Source organism: Daphnia pulicaria, chromosome 1 (genome assembly GCF_021234035.1).
Source record: "Daphnia pulicaria isolate SC F1-1A chromosome 1, SC_F0-13Bv2, whole genome shotgun sequence".
Classification (NCBI taxonomy): Eukaryota; Metazoa; Arthropoda; class Branchiopoda; order Diplostraca; family Daphniidae; genus Daphnia; species Daphnia pulicaria.
In genome coordinates this window covers 9,821,784-9,838,919 of record NC_060913.1, presented here as the reverse complement: position 1 = coordinate 9,838,919, position 17,136 = coordinate 9,821,784, and the positions used below count along the sequence as shown (strand labels likewise).

The 17,136-nt window shown below is 42.4% G+C and overlaps 6 protein-coding genes and 1 long non-coding RNA gene across 9 annotated transcripts; 6 read left to right on the top strand and 1 right to left on the bottom strand.

The window, feature by feature from the left end:
- Nucleotides 1-620: 620 nt before the first annotated feature.
- Nucleotides 621-1,365, top strand: LOC124349628. Its single transcript, XM_046800387.1, has 3 exons — nucleotides 621-711; nucleotides 795-859; nucleotides 935-1,365. The coding sequence occupies exons 1-3, from the start codon at nucleotides 675-677 to the stop codon at nucleotides 1,238-1,240; spliced, it is 408 nt and encodes a 135-aa protein (XP_046656343.1). The 5' UTR covers nucleotides 621-674; the 3' UTR covers nucleotides 1,241-1,365.
- Nucleotides 1,366-1,901: 536 nt separating this feature from the next.
- LOC124349648 lies at nucleotides 1,902-2,670 on the top strand. The gene is made up of 3 exons (XM_046800415.1): nucleotides 1,902-2,005; nucleotides 2,084-2,148; nucleotides 2,206-2,670. The coding sequence occupies exons 1-3, from the start codon at nucleotides 1,975-1,977 to the stop codon at nucleotides 2,509-2,511; spliced, it is 402 nt and encodes a 133-aa protein (XP_046656371.1). The 5' UTR covers nucleotides 1,902-1,974; the 3' UTR covers nucleotides 2,512-2,670.
- Nucleotides 2,671-3,261: 591 nt separating this feature from the next.
- Nucleotides 3,262-12,338, top strand: LOC124348801 (glycine, alanine and asparagine-rich protein-like). Of its 3 annotated transcripts, none has more exons than XM_046799076.1 (3): nucleotides 3,262-4,055; nucleotides 11,277-11,365; nucleotides 11,430-12,338. In XM_046799076.1, the coding sequence occupies exons 1-3, from the start codon at nucleotides 4,022-4,024 to the stop codon at nucleotides 12,135-12,137; spliced, it is 831 nt and encodes a 276-aa protein (XP_046655032.1). In that variant the 5' UTR covers nucleotides 3,262-4,021; the 3' UTR covers nucleotides 12,138-12,338. The 3 variants fall into 3 exon arrangements, with proteins under 3 accessions (XP_046655032.1, XP_046655040.1, XP_046655048.1); XM_046799084.1 differs by lacking the exons at nucleotides 11,277-11,365; nucleotides 11,430-12,338 and adding exons at nucleotides 4,151-4,239; nucleotides 4,302-5,175 and having other exon boundaries at nucleotides 3,423-4,055; XM_046799092.1 differs by lacking the exon at nucleotides 3,262-4,055 and adding an exon at nucleotides 11,064-11,187.
- Nucleotides 5,974-7,207, top strand: LOC124349147 (glycine-rich cell wall structural protein 1.8-like). Its single transcript, XM_046799654.1, has 5 exons — nucleotides 5,974-6,131; nucleotides 6,245-6,309; nucleotides 6,377-6,604; nucleotides 6,693-6,752; nucleotides 6,826-7,207. The coding sequence occupies exons 1-5, from the start codon at nucleotides 6,092-6,094 to the stop codon at nucleotides 7,069-7,071; spliced, it is 639 nt and encodes a 212-aa protein (XP_046655610.1). The 5' UTR covers nucleotides 5,974-6,091; the 3' UTR covers nucleotides 7,072-7,207.
- Nucleotides 7,875-9,070, top strand: LOC124349331 (cuticle protein 65-like). The gene is made up of 5 exons (XM_046799815.1): nucleotides 7,875-8,027; nucleotides 8,116-8,177; nucleotides 8,251-8,451; nucleotides 8,519-8,581; nucleotides 8,650-9,070. The coding sequence occupies exons 1-5, from the start codon at nucleotides 7,994-7,996 to the stop codon at nucleotides 8,890-8,892; spliced, it is 603 nt and encodes a 200-aa protein (XP_046655771.1). The 5' UTR covers nucleotides 7,875-7,993; the 3' UTR covers nucleotides 8,893-9,070.
- Nucleotides 12,339-13,186: 848 nt separating the features above from the next.
- On the top strand, nucleotides 13,187-14,244 carry LOC124351123. The gene is made up of 3 exons (XR_006921390.1): nucleotides 13,187-13,240; nucleotides 13,399-13,491; nucleotides 13,689-14,244. It is a non-coding gene; the product is annotated as an uncharacterized LOC124351123 (long non-coding RNA).
- Nucleotides 14,194-15,513, bottom strand: LOC124348818 (glycine, alanine and asparagine-rich protein-like). Its single transcript, XM_046799107.1, has 3 exons — nucleotides 15,411-15,513; nucleotides 15,220-15,299; nucleotides 14,194-15,132 (listed from the first exon to the last, which is right to left on the bottom strand). The coding sequence occupies exons 1-3, from the start codon at nucleotides 15,439-15,441 to the stop codon at nucleotides 14,425-14,427; spliced, it is 819 nt and encodes a 272-aa protein (XP_046655063.1). The 5' UTR covers nucleotides 15,442-15,513; the 3' UTR covers nucleotides 14,194-14,424.
- Nucleotides 15,514-17,136: the final 1,623 nt, after the last annotated feature.

Here is a 17,136-nt window from a genome sequence, read left to right as displayed (position 1 = left end):
TTGGGAAATGATTCATCGAACAAGGGAATTCGAATTAATCCACTACTCTCACATAAACGTCACCTAATCAGTGAGGAATTTGTCTCCAATTCCGAAATTATCCGTTCTCAAAAGATAAAAGCTTTGACAAAAGTCCACTATTAGACGAGCGATTAAATTTTATCTTGAAAGAGCATAATAATGAAAAATGAATTTTCCTTTTCTGACACGACCGAGAAAAATCGAATCTTGTAATAGACATAGTCTAGTACGCCATTTTAAAACTAATTGGTATCCCCATATTTAGACAATAACTTGTCATTTAGAATTTGATCTGCTGCTTCTTCGTTGATTGGATTAGGCGATTTCTCTGACTGTAAAGAGGAAAAGTGACAGTTTTGTGATGAAACAATAAGACGTCTGGTGTTGAGTGACGGAATAATGGTATCTTCCAATACCATTGTAGCGTCCGCAATAGTGATCCATTTAGTTCCTCCAATAACGGAACTTTCAGTTCAAGAGAAAATATGAAAGGACAGGAAGTGCTACAATGACGTCACAAACTCACGATCTCGGGATGAATTAAAGAAAAGGGAAAACAAGAATCTCTAGAACTGCCCTAGTGCTCCTATAAGTAGACGTTTATTTCTTCACATTTTTAACATTCTCCGTCCGCCAGACAAAACATCAGCACCATGAAACGCGCTACTGTTTTAACTGCCTTTTTTCTAGGTAATAATGAAAGCTAATCTAAATGTCGTACACAAATGAAAGATTTATAATCATTTTCCTACCTTTTATCCTCGGACAAACAGCCATCGCGGTCGGAACAGCAATGAGCATCCCGGTCGACGACGAGTCCGGACGTGTCCTTCACCGTGTAAGTTGACAGTCGGCAAAAAAATGTTGAGTTTCCACAACGACGGAAGATGTAATCCGGGCAATCTTCTTGTAGGTTCGTCGTGGACGCGGTTACCACGGTACCTTGAATGGTGTCACCGGTGTGGTCGATGGTTCCACCGTTCACGCGGTCAGTACTGGAGCAAACAGCTTCGTCAACGGATTCCAATCCAGCCAAAACTTCTTGTCCTCCGCTGGACGTGGAAACTACGTCGGACAGCAGGGCGGTCTTCAGGCTGCTGCTTGGGCCGGAGGTGGTGCCACAGCTGCCGGTTTTGGTTACAACTCGGCCGCCAGTAGCGGGGCTGGCTATCCATCCAATGTCGCTGGTTACCAAGGATTCCCTAGCTATGGTCGTTAAAAAGGATAAAATAGGATATTGAATTAACATTTTGTTGCAACTCTTCCTTCTGTGGTTGATTGGATATTAAACAGTTATGCAGGCATACAAATTTTACTTGAAATACACATACGTTATGCTCTAAATTAAAAACGTGTCTTAATATTAAAGGGAGAAATCTGCATCACAACGGGGTTGAATGAAACGACAGAAATTGTTCATGATTAAGATGTAGCATAAAAATCTGATTGCGAAAAAATCGATAGAATGAAATGTCAGATAGGAAAATAGACAAATTCAAAATTTCAATTATTGCCAACGTTTTGCTGATAATGATTTTAGGAAAAATTATGACCACCATTTGGTAGCAAAGGCAACAGCATAGGTTTGCGGCGAAAAAAAAACGAGATGAAAGGTACCTGCTATTATGTAAAAATTGTTACTACGAGAAGATTCGAAAGTTTTTCAAGCTACCCCACTTTGAATTAGTAAATGAATGGAATGATAGTGGTGTTTCCTATCTCAAACGGAACCATTTTTGCCCAAATTAAACTGTAACTTCTCTCTCGTCTGAGGCGTTAATATCGTTCTGCACCAAGTGGCGTGAATGTTTTGTCATTTACAAATAGTGGGGTGTTATGGCAGCCATGGCAAATAGGAAATGAAAGTGAAACCTATGAGGCCTTTGCTCCTATAAATAAACGTTTTCAGCAGGTGCATATCATTCCTCATCCGACTAACAACACTTCAGCAACATGAAACGTGCTACAACTGTCTTGGTTCTAGGTAATTAAAAATAAAAGAAATTTTAAAAATAAAATCTAACCAGATTCCCTTATTCCTATCGACTCACAACATCAACAGCGATGATGATCGGAGCTGCATTGAGCTTCTATGACGAAGAGCAGCCCCAACCTGTCCTTCACCGCGTAAATTGACTAAAACTCAACAATGTCTGACTAGAGCTAAAATAATTTACCTTTCAGGTTCGTCGTGGTCGTGGTTATCACGGTTCATTGAGTGGAGTTAATACTGTGGTCGACGGTATCGCCCTTCACGCGGTCAGTACTGGAGCCAACAATTTCGTCAACGGATACCGGGCTAGCCAAAACTTTTTGGCCTCTGCTGCTCGTGGTAATTATGTTGCCCAGCAAGGTGGTCTTCAGGCTGCTGCATGGGCGGCCAATGGTGCAGCCCAAGCTGGATTCCATTACAACTCGGTTGCCAGTAGTGGGGCTGGTTATCCATCCAACGTAGCTGGCTACAAAGGATTCCCCAGCTATGGTCGCTAAAAAATACTTGATTTAGGCACAATTTCTATTGTTACTCTGCATCTCCTTTACCTTTTTACGAATTCCATATGCAAGAGCTGCGAATGGGCTGTAACTGGTCGCATTCTTAGCATGTTTAACTGGAAGGATAGAACACAAATACACTATATGACTTAACGATTTAATGAATTATGATTAAAGAATAGATTAGTACTACTTACACATGTCAATTTCTTTGTCAAGTCAAAAGAACGGTAATCAACAAGAAAATAAATGTTCACACGTTGGTCAACACTACCATGATGTATCAAGAGAGTCGGGAGAGATGTTCACGTGTCACACACACGGGAGAGAAAGAAAAGAAATTGCAATTAATCTTTTTCCCGCTAGTTTCGCTAGTGGTTTTTTGGCGCGGGTTTTTTCATCCCGGTAGGGGAATGGTAGGCACATTGTGAAATCGCGCCAAAATAAAATAAACTGCGTGGAGCAACAACAATGGCTCCAATTACTAAAATTAGAATAAATCGACTTTGACTTGTCTTGTTATGCGTTGCTGAGTTCAAATTTGCATAACATTCGACCAACAAAAAAGGTATTAGTATCAAAACGATAAACTTTTTATTTTTATTTCCTGGTGGGAATGTTTGGAAGTATCCATTTTCCGCATTGTAGGGAATTTTCTCGTGGAATTCGTACTCTTCCTTTCCATTTTGATGTAAAAACAAACAAGTTACAGTCATGAAAATAACCAGTTTGGACTTGTCCGAATTTTGAAAACGTAGATTTTTCGTCTTCCGATAAAGTTATAAACTTAATTAATTATGTGGGAACTTTCGTTTTTTTTTTATTGATTAATAGCTCGTCGTGACTAGAAATTTGGATAATCTGTGAAACAAAAGACCCAACTCCCTTTTTAAACAGATAACCTAAATAGGTTTCACGGTTTGTAATATCCCAGTGGAATCCATTTCCTCCAAGACAAAAGATACCAAGAAATCACAAATTGGCGGAAGACAAATTTCAGCATTTATGGGTGCCTTTTTCTGTCCTCCATTGAATTTCAATTCACTTAGAGAAAGCTCAACAGTTATTGAACCAATTATTAGAATTCCAACAAAAGCTCACCGAAAAGGAAAGTGAAATCAGAATCATTGCGCCGATTAGTTCAATCAAACACTCGGAGACAAAAACGATCAAAGAGCATAAACTAATTGGGCTGTTCATTATTTGTTTTGTGTCGTTTATGCAAATGATGGGTAGTACGGGTACAGGTGCAAAACGAATTTTCGCACGATAAAAAGTACCTTTCAATGCCAGTTACGGTACGTTATCCGAGTGCTGCCGATTCCATCAAAGACCATTCAAAGAATAAGTGAAACGCCGAAAGGAGGTGGTCGAATGATCACCCAGTTGGCAACTGTTGGACAATAAGAACAAGGATAGATATTTAAGGCAAGAAATATTCAAAAAAAATCATCAGTGTTCGACAATCACTCAGCAAAGTCAAACCTTCCAATCTCATTTGAACAAAATGAAACTCACTCTTCGTTATCTCATTGTCTTGGGTGAATTTGGCAAAACATTTTACCACTACAGAGTTATAATTCAATCTTTTTCAATCGTAAACTTAAATCTTTCTGTTTTTTCATTGTGTCTTTAGGTTTCGTAGCTGCTCTTCAAGCTGCCGTCATCAGCGAAGCTGAAACTGCTGCCAATGTCGAGGAAAACAAAAGCGACGAACAGGCCCGTGTAAGTTGAATTCAATTAGTAAATAACATGTAGGATTAATTAAACATTATGTCAATTATCAGGAGAAACGTGGATTCGCTAGTGGCGGAGGTGGATACGGTGGTGGAGGCGGAGGATATGGTGGAGGAGCCGGAGGAGGAGCTGGTGGATATGGGGTCGGTTATGGTGGAGCTGCAGCCATTGCCCAGGAAGCAGCAAATGCCGCAAAAGCTGCCCAGAATGCCCAAGCCGGAGCTGCCTCTCAGGCCGCCCAACAAGCGCAAGCGACTCTCGCCGCCCAGGCCGTCCAGGCTGCCCAACAGGCCCAGGCCGTAGTTGCAGCTAAGCAAGCCCAGGCTGCCCAGATTTCACAGGCCGCTCAAGCCGCACAAGCCGCTGCATTCGCCGAATCTGCCCAGGCTGCCCAGGCTGCTCAGGCCGTTCAGGCTGCCGAAGCCACCAAAGTCCAGGCTTTGCAACAGGCTCAAGCTCTGGCCGGTGCCGCCAAGGCTGCCCAGTCTCACGCTGCCCAGGCTGTCGCTTCCCTTCAGGCCGCCCAGGCACAACAGGCGTCTCAGGCACAGATGGCCTATCAAGCCCAAGCCAACGCCCAGGCATTGGCTTACAAGCAACAGGCTTCATTGGCAGATCTTGCCGCTGCCCAGCAAGCGGCCAACAAGGCCTATTCCGCCGCCCAGGCCGCTCAAGCCACAGCTGTTGGTGGTGGCGGTTCTTATGGTGGATTCGGCGGTGGATATGGTGGTGGCCACGGAGGCTGCCCAGCTTGTTAATGATTGACTGAAAAACAACCTGAAAGAATCCATCCTTTTCTCATGAGATCGAAATGCGAAAAATGTTAATGGTGTTTTTGCGAGGATTGTAGATCAATCCGTATTTCCCACACTAATGTACTCGTGACACAAAAATAAAGAGACCCTATCGGTTTATGGTAAATTAGATGAATTTGTCTTGTTCAATTTCAATTCAACATAAATACCAGCAAGTATCATTCGGCCATCTTTCGAAAATATGTTATTATTTGGACCTGCTTTCGACGAAATTTCTCTATTCATCTCAAATGATTCAGCTAGTTAGTGATTTATTGAAAACAGTATTATTTGAAAGAGTACACGTAAAATTGTTGTGCAAATTTCTCTCGATCCACAGAACACGACGTTACGAGATGAATTTGAATTATTTAAAAAAGAGGTTCATTCTTTTTTAAAATAAATACTAAATGAGCAATATGAGCATGCTAAAATATCTCACTCGTAAATAATATTCTAAGTCATACATTCAGAAACACTATTGGTTTGTCCTTTGTATCTTTGCGCAACAACACCACTACACGAATGCATTCTGAATAGGCTAGATAGGCTTATGCCAATGAACGACTGAACGTACTGTAAAGCGTCTCTCATTGAGAATAACAACGTTTTAGTGGCCCAAGTATGAATAATGAATTCAATGTACGACGCAGTTAACTTTTGTCAGCAATTTGAAGTCAATTTCTCATTTCCGAGTGCTTTGTTCAATCCTTTATGACGAGTGGCCGCATGACCGTACAGTGTGAACTCGAACAACAATTACCCAACATTGCTTGGCTCATGTTCTTTAAATAGGTTATTGTAAAATTGTATGTATGGACTGTAATGGTGCAATAAAACGGTTAGAATAGGGGAATGGTCTAGGAGAAAGTCATAGTCTGACAGGAAAGGGAAACTTCCTTTAAAAACCAAAGTGGATGCTGGCAGTGATCTGAAGCAAGTCAGTGCAACTTTGTGACTTGAACTCGTCGGTTTGCTCTTATCGTCAACCCCTTATACCATTTAGAAATACCTGCACGGCTTTTTTTGAAAAGAAATAGGAAATCATGTTTGCCAATGCCATTCGTACTTTAATTTTCGCTTTAGGTAGGCTACGTCTTATCAGACCCTTCTTGCTACATTAATTGTGGCTGTCAGATATCTTTCTATCAGTGAATAAGAAATTCGAATTAGCAGTTGATGTGTTGATTGACTTGCAGGTATCGTTAATGCTGCTTCGCTATTGCTGGAAGCAGATGGAGAACCTAATACCCAGTTGTTGAGAGTATGACGCAATTGACGTGTTGGCTTCTTTTAAATTATTTGTACCTAAAAGTGTGGTCGTACATCAGGAAAAGCGAGGAATCGCTTCCGGATACGGGGGATATGGGGGATCCAGTTATGGCGATCACGGTCACGCTGGTGGATACGGAGTCGGTTATGGTGGAGCGGCTGCTATCGCTCAGGAAGCCGCAAATGTCGCAAAAGCTGCCCAGAATGCCCAGGCTGGTGCTGCATATCAGGCCGCCCACCAAGCGCAAGCGACTCTCGCGGCTCAGGCCGTTCATGCTGCCCAACAGGTATTATTATTACCTACTTAAACATTTGACTTTAATTCACGTACCTTTTCTAATGTCGCATGTTCACCTTCATCAACGCCTTTTAAAGGCCCAAGCAGTGGTAGCTGCCCAGCAGCATCAAGCGGCTTATGCCGTCCAGGCCTCACAGGTATTATGTCTTTAATAAAGTTAATAATTAATATCGATTAAGCTAACGAATTCAACGATCGTTTGTTTGATAGGCTGCCCAAGCAGCTGCATACTCCGCCTCACATTACGGTGGCTATGGATCGACTAGCGCTGTCCACCACGCCCAACACTTGGCCTACCAATCGCAGGCTGAATTGGCCGATCTTGCCGCTGCCCAGCAAGCGGCCAACAAGGCCTATTCCGCCGCCCAGGCCGCTCAGGCCACAGCTGTCGGCGGTGGCGGTTCCTACGGTGGATTCGGCGGGGGATATGGTGGTGGCCATGGAGGATATCATTAATAACGAATTGATACAATAATTTTGTATTACTGCTGACTACCTGTCCGAATGATTGTAGAACAATCATATCCCCGCTATTGCACACATATATCTGAAGCCTTAAAATATACTTAATAAATAATACGAAGAAATCTCAGACTTTTGCATTTCAATTATAATTCGTTCGATAGCCTACTTAATGTCATCATAAGTGATTGCAGACATTACCCGAATCGAATGAGATTAAGAAGGCCTATGTATAGTTTTTAGCTTATAGACAGGAGGAGAATTTGAGCATTGTAGAATATCAGGTCCTCGTAGAATATCTCTTAAGATATTCTAAACAATCGATTCACTCTTTTTTAACCCATTTTGCCGTAACTGCACTATTCGTGTTTGAGTACAAAATTGAAGAGTATCATCAAATGGAATATGAGTAGATCAAAAACCGAAAACCCAGTGAGTTTAAAGCAGTAATATAAGATTGGATAAGGACAAGATTTGATTTGCACTATGAGCTGTCGTTTTCCCTCGCCAGCATTTCGAGTCAAAACTTTCTGACTTGTTGGTTGTATTCTGACGATTGTTGGGGCTCAGAGTCTTCACTGAGACAATTGGCAGATCGCTTAGTACGACTCGATCAACAACAACAAGGAAATTTCTTTTTCTATACTCAGAATCTGTTATTATTGGCATTTGTATGGACTGTATACGCACCTATAGAATGGGATTCTTCTGGACGAGAAAGTGAATGTGGAAAAAAGGAGAGCGAAAGTCCTTTAAAACCCCGGTGGATTTGCTGATGGCCAGTCAGTGCAATCTGAAGTAACTCTTCAATTCCATCGGCTTTGCGCGGCTTTGCTCAACGGCTGCTAAACCGCCAGCATCAGTTCAAAGAGTAATTACATCATAGTAATACCTGGACCACTGATTTCAACGAAAAATGATTTCCATCCGGACGCTAGTTTTCGCTTTAGGTAATACAAGGCTACTATACGAATCAGAAAATATGCGTTTAGCTATATACTTTGAAATGCATAATTGATTATCTGCGTGAATTTACAGGCGTCTTTAATTTTGCCTCTGTTCTGGGGACAAATGAAGAAGAACCTACTGAATCCTTGAGAGTAAATTACTTTTTGTGCTGTTCCTTTGTTGCTATTGAACTATTGCTCAACGATTTGATACTTTTTCTTCCAGGACAAGAGAGGAATTGCTTCCGGTTATGGAGGGTCGTACGGAGGATATGGGGGTTACGGCGGTGCATATGGATCGTACGGAGCCACAGCAGGTGCGGCCGCTGCGGCCGCTGCTGCAGCCGCCGCCGCAGCACAAGCAGCACAAGCCGCTCAAGCCGCACAAGCCGCTCAAGCCGCACAAGCAGTCGCTGCTGTCCAGCAGGTTATATTTTCAAATGAACCAATTGTTTTAATTTAACGTCTTAAAAATTTAATTGTCGACACGATAGGCTCAAACAGCAGTCGCCGTTGCCCAACAGCAACAAGTGATTTCTGCGGTTCAAGCCGCCCAGGTAAAATTTTATCCCTTGTATTTTAGGCCTAATTATTTCATTGTTGGCTTATTGATAATCCTAAATAGGTTGCCCAAGCGGCTTCGTTCTCTTCTTCCCATTACGGAAGGTATAACGGCGGGTCGACTTACTCTGGCGGATATCCTTCGTCGTCTTACGGTTACAATTCGGGTTCCCAATTGTACGCTTTGCAAAACAGTTTGGCTGCAACTCAACTGGCGGCCACTAAGGCCTTTTCGGCCGCTCAAGCCGCTCAAGCAGCCGCTACGGCCGGTGGTTACACCAGCGGTGGAAACCGATATCACGGATAACTAGAAAGTTTATATAACAATACGTAACAATAGTTTCATTCAAATGTTTTCCCTTTATTTAACCTTCCCGCATATAAAGGCATGTCTACTTAAAATTGACGAAAGTTCTTTGTAGCACAATTCCCTGTTTTATCCATCATATTCGTGGCCTCAAAATACATTTTAGTTATTAATTAAATGCGCTTACTTATTATGCTGGACTTTTTTCCCCAAGACATGAATTTTTTCAAGTTATGTATTTTTTCCAAGACATTCACTTTTTCTAGCTGATTAGCTGAAACCCCATGCATTAGCTGGATGAAATCAATATCATAGTGACCTTAGAGTTACGAAACTTTGGTTGCGTAAACAAACCATGTAGCTATAAGTGATTAGAATTAGTTCTTGAACTTTAGCAGATATACGGTAAAAGAAAACATTATTATGAAAATGTCCATTTATTGAGGTGATGTTGGCGTCTTTATATCTACACTATTCGCACGCTAATATTTACATGAGGGTTGATATCGAAAACCAGTTCTTTAATTTTTTCCAAGCGAGATTCTTCCTAGAGATTGATCTTGGCCATGATGATTCCCGGATATTTTTCCTGTGAAATTCGTCCAATTATGTTAAGTCTTTTATTTAAATCTTGAACTGGAATTACTTTATTGTTATTGGTGTTTGACAGGAAGAGTTGTTCGTTTGGCGTTGTTTCCTTCAGCATTTCGTTTTGATCGTAAATGAGAGTGATGAGGGCGAGGCAGGCCACTAAATTCACGAACAAGAACGTCACCGTCAGCCATCGGAGGAAAGCGCTTCTTCGGCTGTAGATAATCAATCCAAATGATAAATGAATTAGGATTTTGTCTAATGTTATTAGATTCGAGAAGGGGGGAATTTTTACTTGTGTCTCAGTTCTCCTTGATGACGGTAACCGTTTAGTGACATCAACATTTTCAACTAATATTCAAATGAAATCACAACACAATAAAACGACGCACCAACTGTTGAGTAATCAAAACTCGAGTGATTCTGTTGACGGAAAATAATTATGAAATCGAAGCTGCGCTGCTGCGCACTAAATACAACTGATGCGATCTTATCCACATGTGTCCACTGCTGGGCAACTACTAGAGTCTCTCTTCGCCCTTCAACTGGACTAAATAACTGGTTCTGCATTACTTACCGCAACCGACACACCCAACAACAACGACCTTCGCTTCGGCATTTGTGCTGATCGTGTGTGCATGTAGTATAAGAATGTGCTGCTACCGCCCTAAATCTCTGTGATATTATTGCTGACAACTACTGCGCTGACTTACAATCCCTTTTCAAGGGCGACGACGTTCACTCGGCAATTCTCACGGTCACTCCTGTTTATTCCCAGAATATGGACAGCACACCCTCATCGGCAATGTAAGTCAATCAAATGCAATTCCCATCGAAATTGTCAACGCATTATCTTTGCCTGTCATCCGCGTCTTGTATTATACGACTTATTCTTAACAACCGCGCTGGGACACTGGGATTTGCAATGCATACTGGAAGATTTCATCCGATTAATAATGAAATGGGTAACCGCATTTAAGTACAGTGGCCTATAATGTCTAATTCCATTGGTGACATAATTTTGCAACCAGTTTTGCCAATTGTGACAGGGATAATGGGGATAATGAAAACGAAAAGAATCGATCGAAAGTTTGATTTCTAAATGCAGTCAACTGGAACGTACACCAAACACCGTGGCTTTTCCCTACATTTCCAGGGATCTTCCTTTTTTTCAAATTTTAGGGTTGAACTAAGCTGAATGAAATGTCTAGACTAGTAAATGGAATTACAGTGGGAGAACACATTAATTCCACATTCCAGTGTTTTCAATTATTTTTTGCTAAGAAACTTTCGCCTTCCTATAGGAAAAAGAAAACAGACAATTCGATGGCTGCCAATCGAGAATGACGACTTTATCCAACAAGCTACGGGGAGCTAAAAGACGACATTGTTGCGCAGCCAAAATGCATGAAAAGATCAGTGAAAACGACTGGAATAAGAAAAAGCAGAAACATTTACAATGAGTGAAATATAGTGGAAGGTGGCAACTGTCATCTTGTCCTTTTACCCGCTTTTACCGGGAAAAACGATGAGCCATTGTGCGGAAGTGAAGCCGTCAAGCAATATTTAACGGCGGTGATAGATCCAGGAAATCATCAGTGTTCACCAACGATCAACACGACAAAGTCATTTGCTCTCCGTATCATTCGTCTCTCCATAATTTTAAGAAAATGAAAGTTGCACTTCGTTATTTGATCATCTTTGGTAATTATGACGATTTTTTAGCTACTGTTGATGAAGGCTTATTTAATTTTTTAAAAATATGAGACTTAAGATAATTTTGTTATTTAAAGGTTTCGTAGCTGCTCTTCAAGCTGCCGTCATCAGCGAAGCTGAAACTGCTGCCAATGTCGAGGAAAACAAAAGCGACGAACAGGCCCGTGTAAGTTGAATTCAATCAGTAAATAACTCGTATAGAATTAGTAAAATATCATGTCAATTATCAGGAGAAACGTGGATTTGCGAGCGGCGGAGGTGGATATGGGGGTGGAGGTGGAGGATATGGTGGAGGGGCCGGAGGAGGAGCTGGTGGATATGGGGTCGGTTATGGTGGAGCTGCAGCCATTGCCCAGGAAGCAGCAAATGCCGCAAAAGCTGCCCAGAATGCCCAAGCCGGAGCTGCCTCACAGGCCGCCCAACAAGCGCAAGCGACTCTCGCCGCCCAGGCCGTCCAGGCTGCCCAACAGGCCCAGGCCGTAGTTGCAGCTAAGCAAGCCCAGGCTGCCCAGATTTCACAGGCCGCTCAAGCCGCACAAGCCGCCGCATTCGCCGAATCTGCCCAGGCTGCACAGGCTGCTCAGGCCGTTCAGGCTGCCGAAGCCACCAAAGTCCAGGCTTTGCAACAGGCTCAAGCTCTAGCCGGTGCCGCCAAGGCTGCCCAGTCTCACGCTGCCCAGGCTGTCGCTTCCCTTCAGGCCGCCCAGGCACAACAGGCGTCTCAGGCACAGATGGCGTATCAAGCCCAATCGAACGCCCAGGCATTGGCTTACAAGCAACAGGCTTCACTGGCCGATCTTGCCGCTGCCCAGCAAGCGGCCAACAAGGCCTATTCCGCCGCCCAGGCCGCTCAAGCCACAGCTGTTGGTGGTGGCGGTTCTTATGGTGGATTCGGCGGTGGATATGGTGGTGGCCACGGAGGCTGCCCGGCTTGTTAATGATTGACTGGAACTGACTTATACAAGATCCATTTTACATTTTTAGCCTTTTTAAAATTGATTCCCAACCGTGTTGATTGACAATGTTGCATTTTTCATTTAAATTCCATCTATGCAAAGATTGTAGATCAATCTACAATTTATTTTTTTTGTTCATGGTTTACTTGTGTGATAATCTACAAATACATTACTAAAAATTCAGATTTGCGATCCTTTATTTCCCTGAACAAAAGGCAAGTCCTCGATCGCAAGTCGACTTCCTCCTGCAATTCTGATGTTGATAATGTGTCAACCAATTAACTTGAATTTTGTTTTCTTTGATTGTGTTGTAGGATAATCATTCGAATGTTAATCAACAGTTTTATTTCATATTACAGATGAATACAATTTGACTTGATTATTGTTTCAATTCAATATTGCAGTCCAATCGATTCGTGCCGATCGGTATATTGTGGCAAATTGCTGCGCAACGCCCATCACGACATGTCGCACCGTGATTGTGGGTGCAACGAAATCTAATGAACGTCATCGACAATTAATTGTGCCAGTTTCTGTTGTAAAAGTCATTATCTGCAGATTTTTTATTTTTTTCTGGTCTCGGAGTTAAATTACTGGAAGCTAAAATAATCTTGATGCGTTCAGCGGGTGAGAAAACTGCTGTGATCGTTTTTGATAAGTTTGTTTGTTTAATTAGGTGAGAGGTCGATTTTTATCATTTTGTCTATAGACAAGTTCGGGATGCTGAGTTGCACAACCGCGTAATTAGGATCGTGCGCCAACGGGTCCTTTTAACGTTGTGGGGATAGTAGAAAGCGGGTTTTTTATTATTTAAGCATAGAATTACTTATCTAATCTTAGAAATGTTCAGGATTATCGTTGTTTAGAACATTCTGCTTTTTATAGAGTAATTTGAAATGTATAATTCAGCTTAGTTTACCCATTAAAATTAAAGAAAGTCCAAGCCTGGGATGCTGTTTAGTCTTTTCTTGTGTGTTTGAGCTTGTCACTTCTTGTCAGCAGATCTGTCAAAAAACACAAGAAAAGACTAAACAGGGTTCATAACTTCGCTTAATAGTTAGTACACACTCAATGCTGTCTGGCAGGTAAACAAAACTAAGAATATAAATTGAATTGAATGATTTTGGGAGATTAAATAGAAAAGTTTGACATCTTCCAAATGTGTGAAATGTTAGTTTCTGAATTCCATACATCGTATAAGCCCCCTGTCAATGCATAATTTGCATCCTTTTCCTTTGTGCAGAATTCAGGCCTGAGCCAGCCATCATAACAACACAATATACAAGTTTTCATTGTGTTGGTTTTGACCAGCAACAATCTCAGCATCATCACTCGGGTAATGACTTTCATTACTTTTTTCAACTTGTGACCTGCTAGATATTTTAATAATGCATGTCTTGCATCACATACATGGAAACCTTTGATTCCCTGGATTATTAACAGTACAGGTTTACCCACTGTCTCATTAATAACTTTTCTTTCATATAATGTTTCTGTCAATACTTTTGGTAACCATTTATTATTTTTATTTAGATAAACGGCATCCCGTTTGATGGGAGAAAGATGTCGAGCGACTCAAATCTTTTCCCCTTTGTCTAAATGTCCTAGTGTACACCCATGTGAGTGTGGGTGTATTCACGAGTACACCCTCTTTTCCTATTCAGTCTGGTGGATTCAACTCTTCAGAGGCAGGAGCAACTGTGGATGCCTGGCCGTATTTACCAGGCTTTAAGGTGGGACAAATTTAATCTCTATTCTTTCTTTTTGACTATTTGGTGGCGTTAATTATCAATCATGGTATACGCTATCGTGGTGCGGAGTACGATTATTCCTGTGGCTACGCCGTTGACTGGAACTCTTTTCTCTCTCCTTTTTTGTTGACTCATCAGTCAGGGCTCATTAAATAATCATTTGTAGAACGAGATCAGGCTTGTTTCGCGTACCTCACAACTTTGTGGTAAACTTTGAACTTGAATCACTTAAAGCAAAGTGCAGCTAGAAAATTTTTTACCAAGAGGAATCTGTCGTCACACCGTTATTCCTCGTTATATTCTTTATTATTTTTTTCACCTCTTGGGTGACATCTAAGACATCTCGACGGTCTACATTAAAGTGAAGAAGGAAAGTACAAAGGACGAAATCGTTGCCAACAGTCGCCATAAAAAGATAACAAAATTGAATCCGTAACCAGACAGAAATCTCACAGCTATCTCAAATTATTGGTAAAACTTGTGTCGTGGTAAAGCATTTCCTTTTAATTATAAAAGTGTTAACAACCAGGACATCCTCCATGGCCACCACCATATCCACCGCCGAATCCACCATAAGAACCGCCACCACCAACAGCTGTGGCTTGAGCGGCCTGGGCGGCGGAATAGGCCTTGTTGGCCGCTTGCTGGGCAGCGGCAAGATCGGCCAGTGAAGCCTGTTGCTTGTAAGCCAATGCCTGGGCGTTCGATTGGGCTTGATACGCCATCTGTGCCTGAGACGCCTGTTGTGCCTGGGCGGCCTGAAGGGAAGCGACAGCCTGGGCAGCGTGAGACTGGGCGGCCTTGGCAGCACCGGCCAGAGCTTGAGCCTGTTGCAAAGCCTGGACTTTGGTGGCTTCGGCAGCCTGAACGGCCTGAGCAGCCTGGGCAGCCTGGGCAGATTCGGCAAATGCGGCGGCTTGTGCGGCTTGAGCGGCCTGTGAAATCTGGGCAGCCTGGGCTTGTTTAGCTGCAACTACGGCCTGGGCCTGTTGGGCAGCCTGGACGGCCTGGGCGGCGAGAGTCGCTTGCGCTTGTTGGGCGGCCTGAGATGCAGCTCCGGCTTGGGCATTCTGGGCAGCTTTTGCGGCATTTGCGGCTTCCTGAGCGATAGCAGCCGCTCCACCATAACCGACCCCGTATCCACCAGCTCCTCCTCCGGCTCCTCCTCCATATCCTCCGCCTCCACCCCCATATCCACCTCCGCCGCTCGCAAATCCACGTTTTTCCTGATCATTGAACATGGAAAAAATATTCCATAATTGAATCGATAATCGAATTTTATTAACCTTGTGCTAATGTGTGAATAGACTTACACGTGCTTGTTCGTCAATTTTAGACTCGTCAGAAGATTCAGCTTCTTTAATAGCAGATGCGTGAAGTACGGCTACGAAACCTAAAACGTCGAATAGATGAGTCAATTCTCTTAATTTTCCATCTTATAAATCCTCAGAATAAATTTCAAGAAAATCAGTTCTTTTTGATCGATTTAGGAATAAAGTTTTACCGAAAATCATGAAGCAAATAGCGATCCTCATTTTCCAGGAGATTAGGAATTGGTGTCTAGACGTCAAACACTATGCAAAAGGCGACTGATGGTCATTTTCGTCGCAATTCCAATCTTAAATACTCTTCCCATTTGTTTCGGTCAACAACAGCCAAACGGCATCGTTATGCACAGCTGCCATTATTAGAAAAGAAAAGGGGAGGCCTTTCTTTTTTCTGGATAATGGCCTAGTCAATTCTGTTTTTTCTTTTTAGATTTCCAGCTCAACTCAAATCGGAAATGTCGAGGGAGGAAGAGACAGACTTTTTCTAGGTTATTTTTATTTCCCATCAGTCCATCAGTAGACTACCCCGAAAAGTTTCTCAATGGACAGTCGTAAAAATATTTTATGGGTAGGCTCATTTAATGCATGAACGATGAAATTATTCCCTTATGGCCGTAACGAAGATGGAATTTTTCAAATTGAACTTTTGTGATATTGACAGGGAAGCCGTAAGAAAAAGAAAGTGGTGGCACATCCGTAATTTAGGGCTGTGATTCATTTTCACCCTCGATAGGTTACGAAACACCGTCGTGAATTCGTGATCTCTTTTGTTCTATGCCGTCCAATAACGCAATTTCTCTTTTCCGTGTTCAATGGACGGAAGTAGGATTTGTCTTCACCCCGAAAGCCGGAGATCTACAACTGCCAATTAGTTGTCATAGCTCAAATTTCACAATGAAACGAATGAAACGGTGCCTATAGGACAAAAGAGCGTTCGATCAAATTTTCCAGCCGAAGAAATGGCGTTACGTCTGTACAGACTGCACGCCCTGTTAACTTGAAACGCCAGCAGAAAACAAAACAGTTGTCTACCTATCTATTATAGCGATTGAGCAAGGCCACTTTCTCATAATGGACGAGCACTTTCATTCACGGAATCAAAGGACAGAGAAAAGGGACGATGGCGAATCAAAGAAGTCACGAATCATCAGAACCCCATTTTAGTTGTCCTAGTTGAACGCATTATCCGACAGAAATCGAATGACACATTACCTACGTAGAGGCTCCAACTTCCTTTCAGAGAGATCCGTTTCCTATCGACTGGAACTTGAAATATTGGCGTCATCAGAGTCTGTAACCGCAAGGGCGTACGTATGCCGATGTTACTGGACGGAATATTTAAGGTCCGTCGCCAGACCGATCAGACATAGCACTTGATGCAATTAGAACAGAAATGCTTTCCCTCTATGGCTATGCAATTGTTTGGGACTAATTGAAATAAAAACCATATTGAAGCGTTATGTATAACAGCCAATTTATTATTTTCAATTCACATTGATTAAAAATTGGAGAATAAGATAAACAGCCATTTGAAAATTTCATATTTAACCATGTTCTCACCCACAATCACTCATATCATCTCCTATCAGTCAAACTTATATTTGAAGTGCTCACAAGGGCGTTCTTCAAACCACCATTTCTGTATGTCGGGATAATTTCGGGGCTGGATCGTGGGATCGTTGATCATTTCGCAAAGTTTGCACCAAGGCTCTGCCGAATGCCGTTCCATGTTGAACTCTCGTCTCCAGTCAAAGTAGCGCGAATAGTAACTCAGTTGGAGTAAATATTCAGCCAGCAGCTGCGGCGTTTTGAAATATCGAGCATTGATGTATGTATAAGAGTGAGGTGGAGCAAAGAGAGAATAGTTGGCTCCGCCAAAGACGACCGGCACAGTGCCCGTTT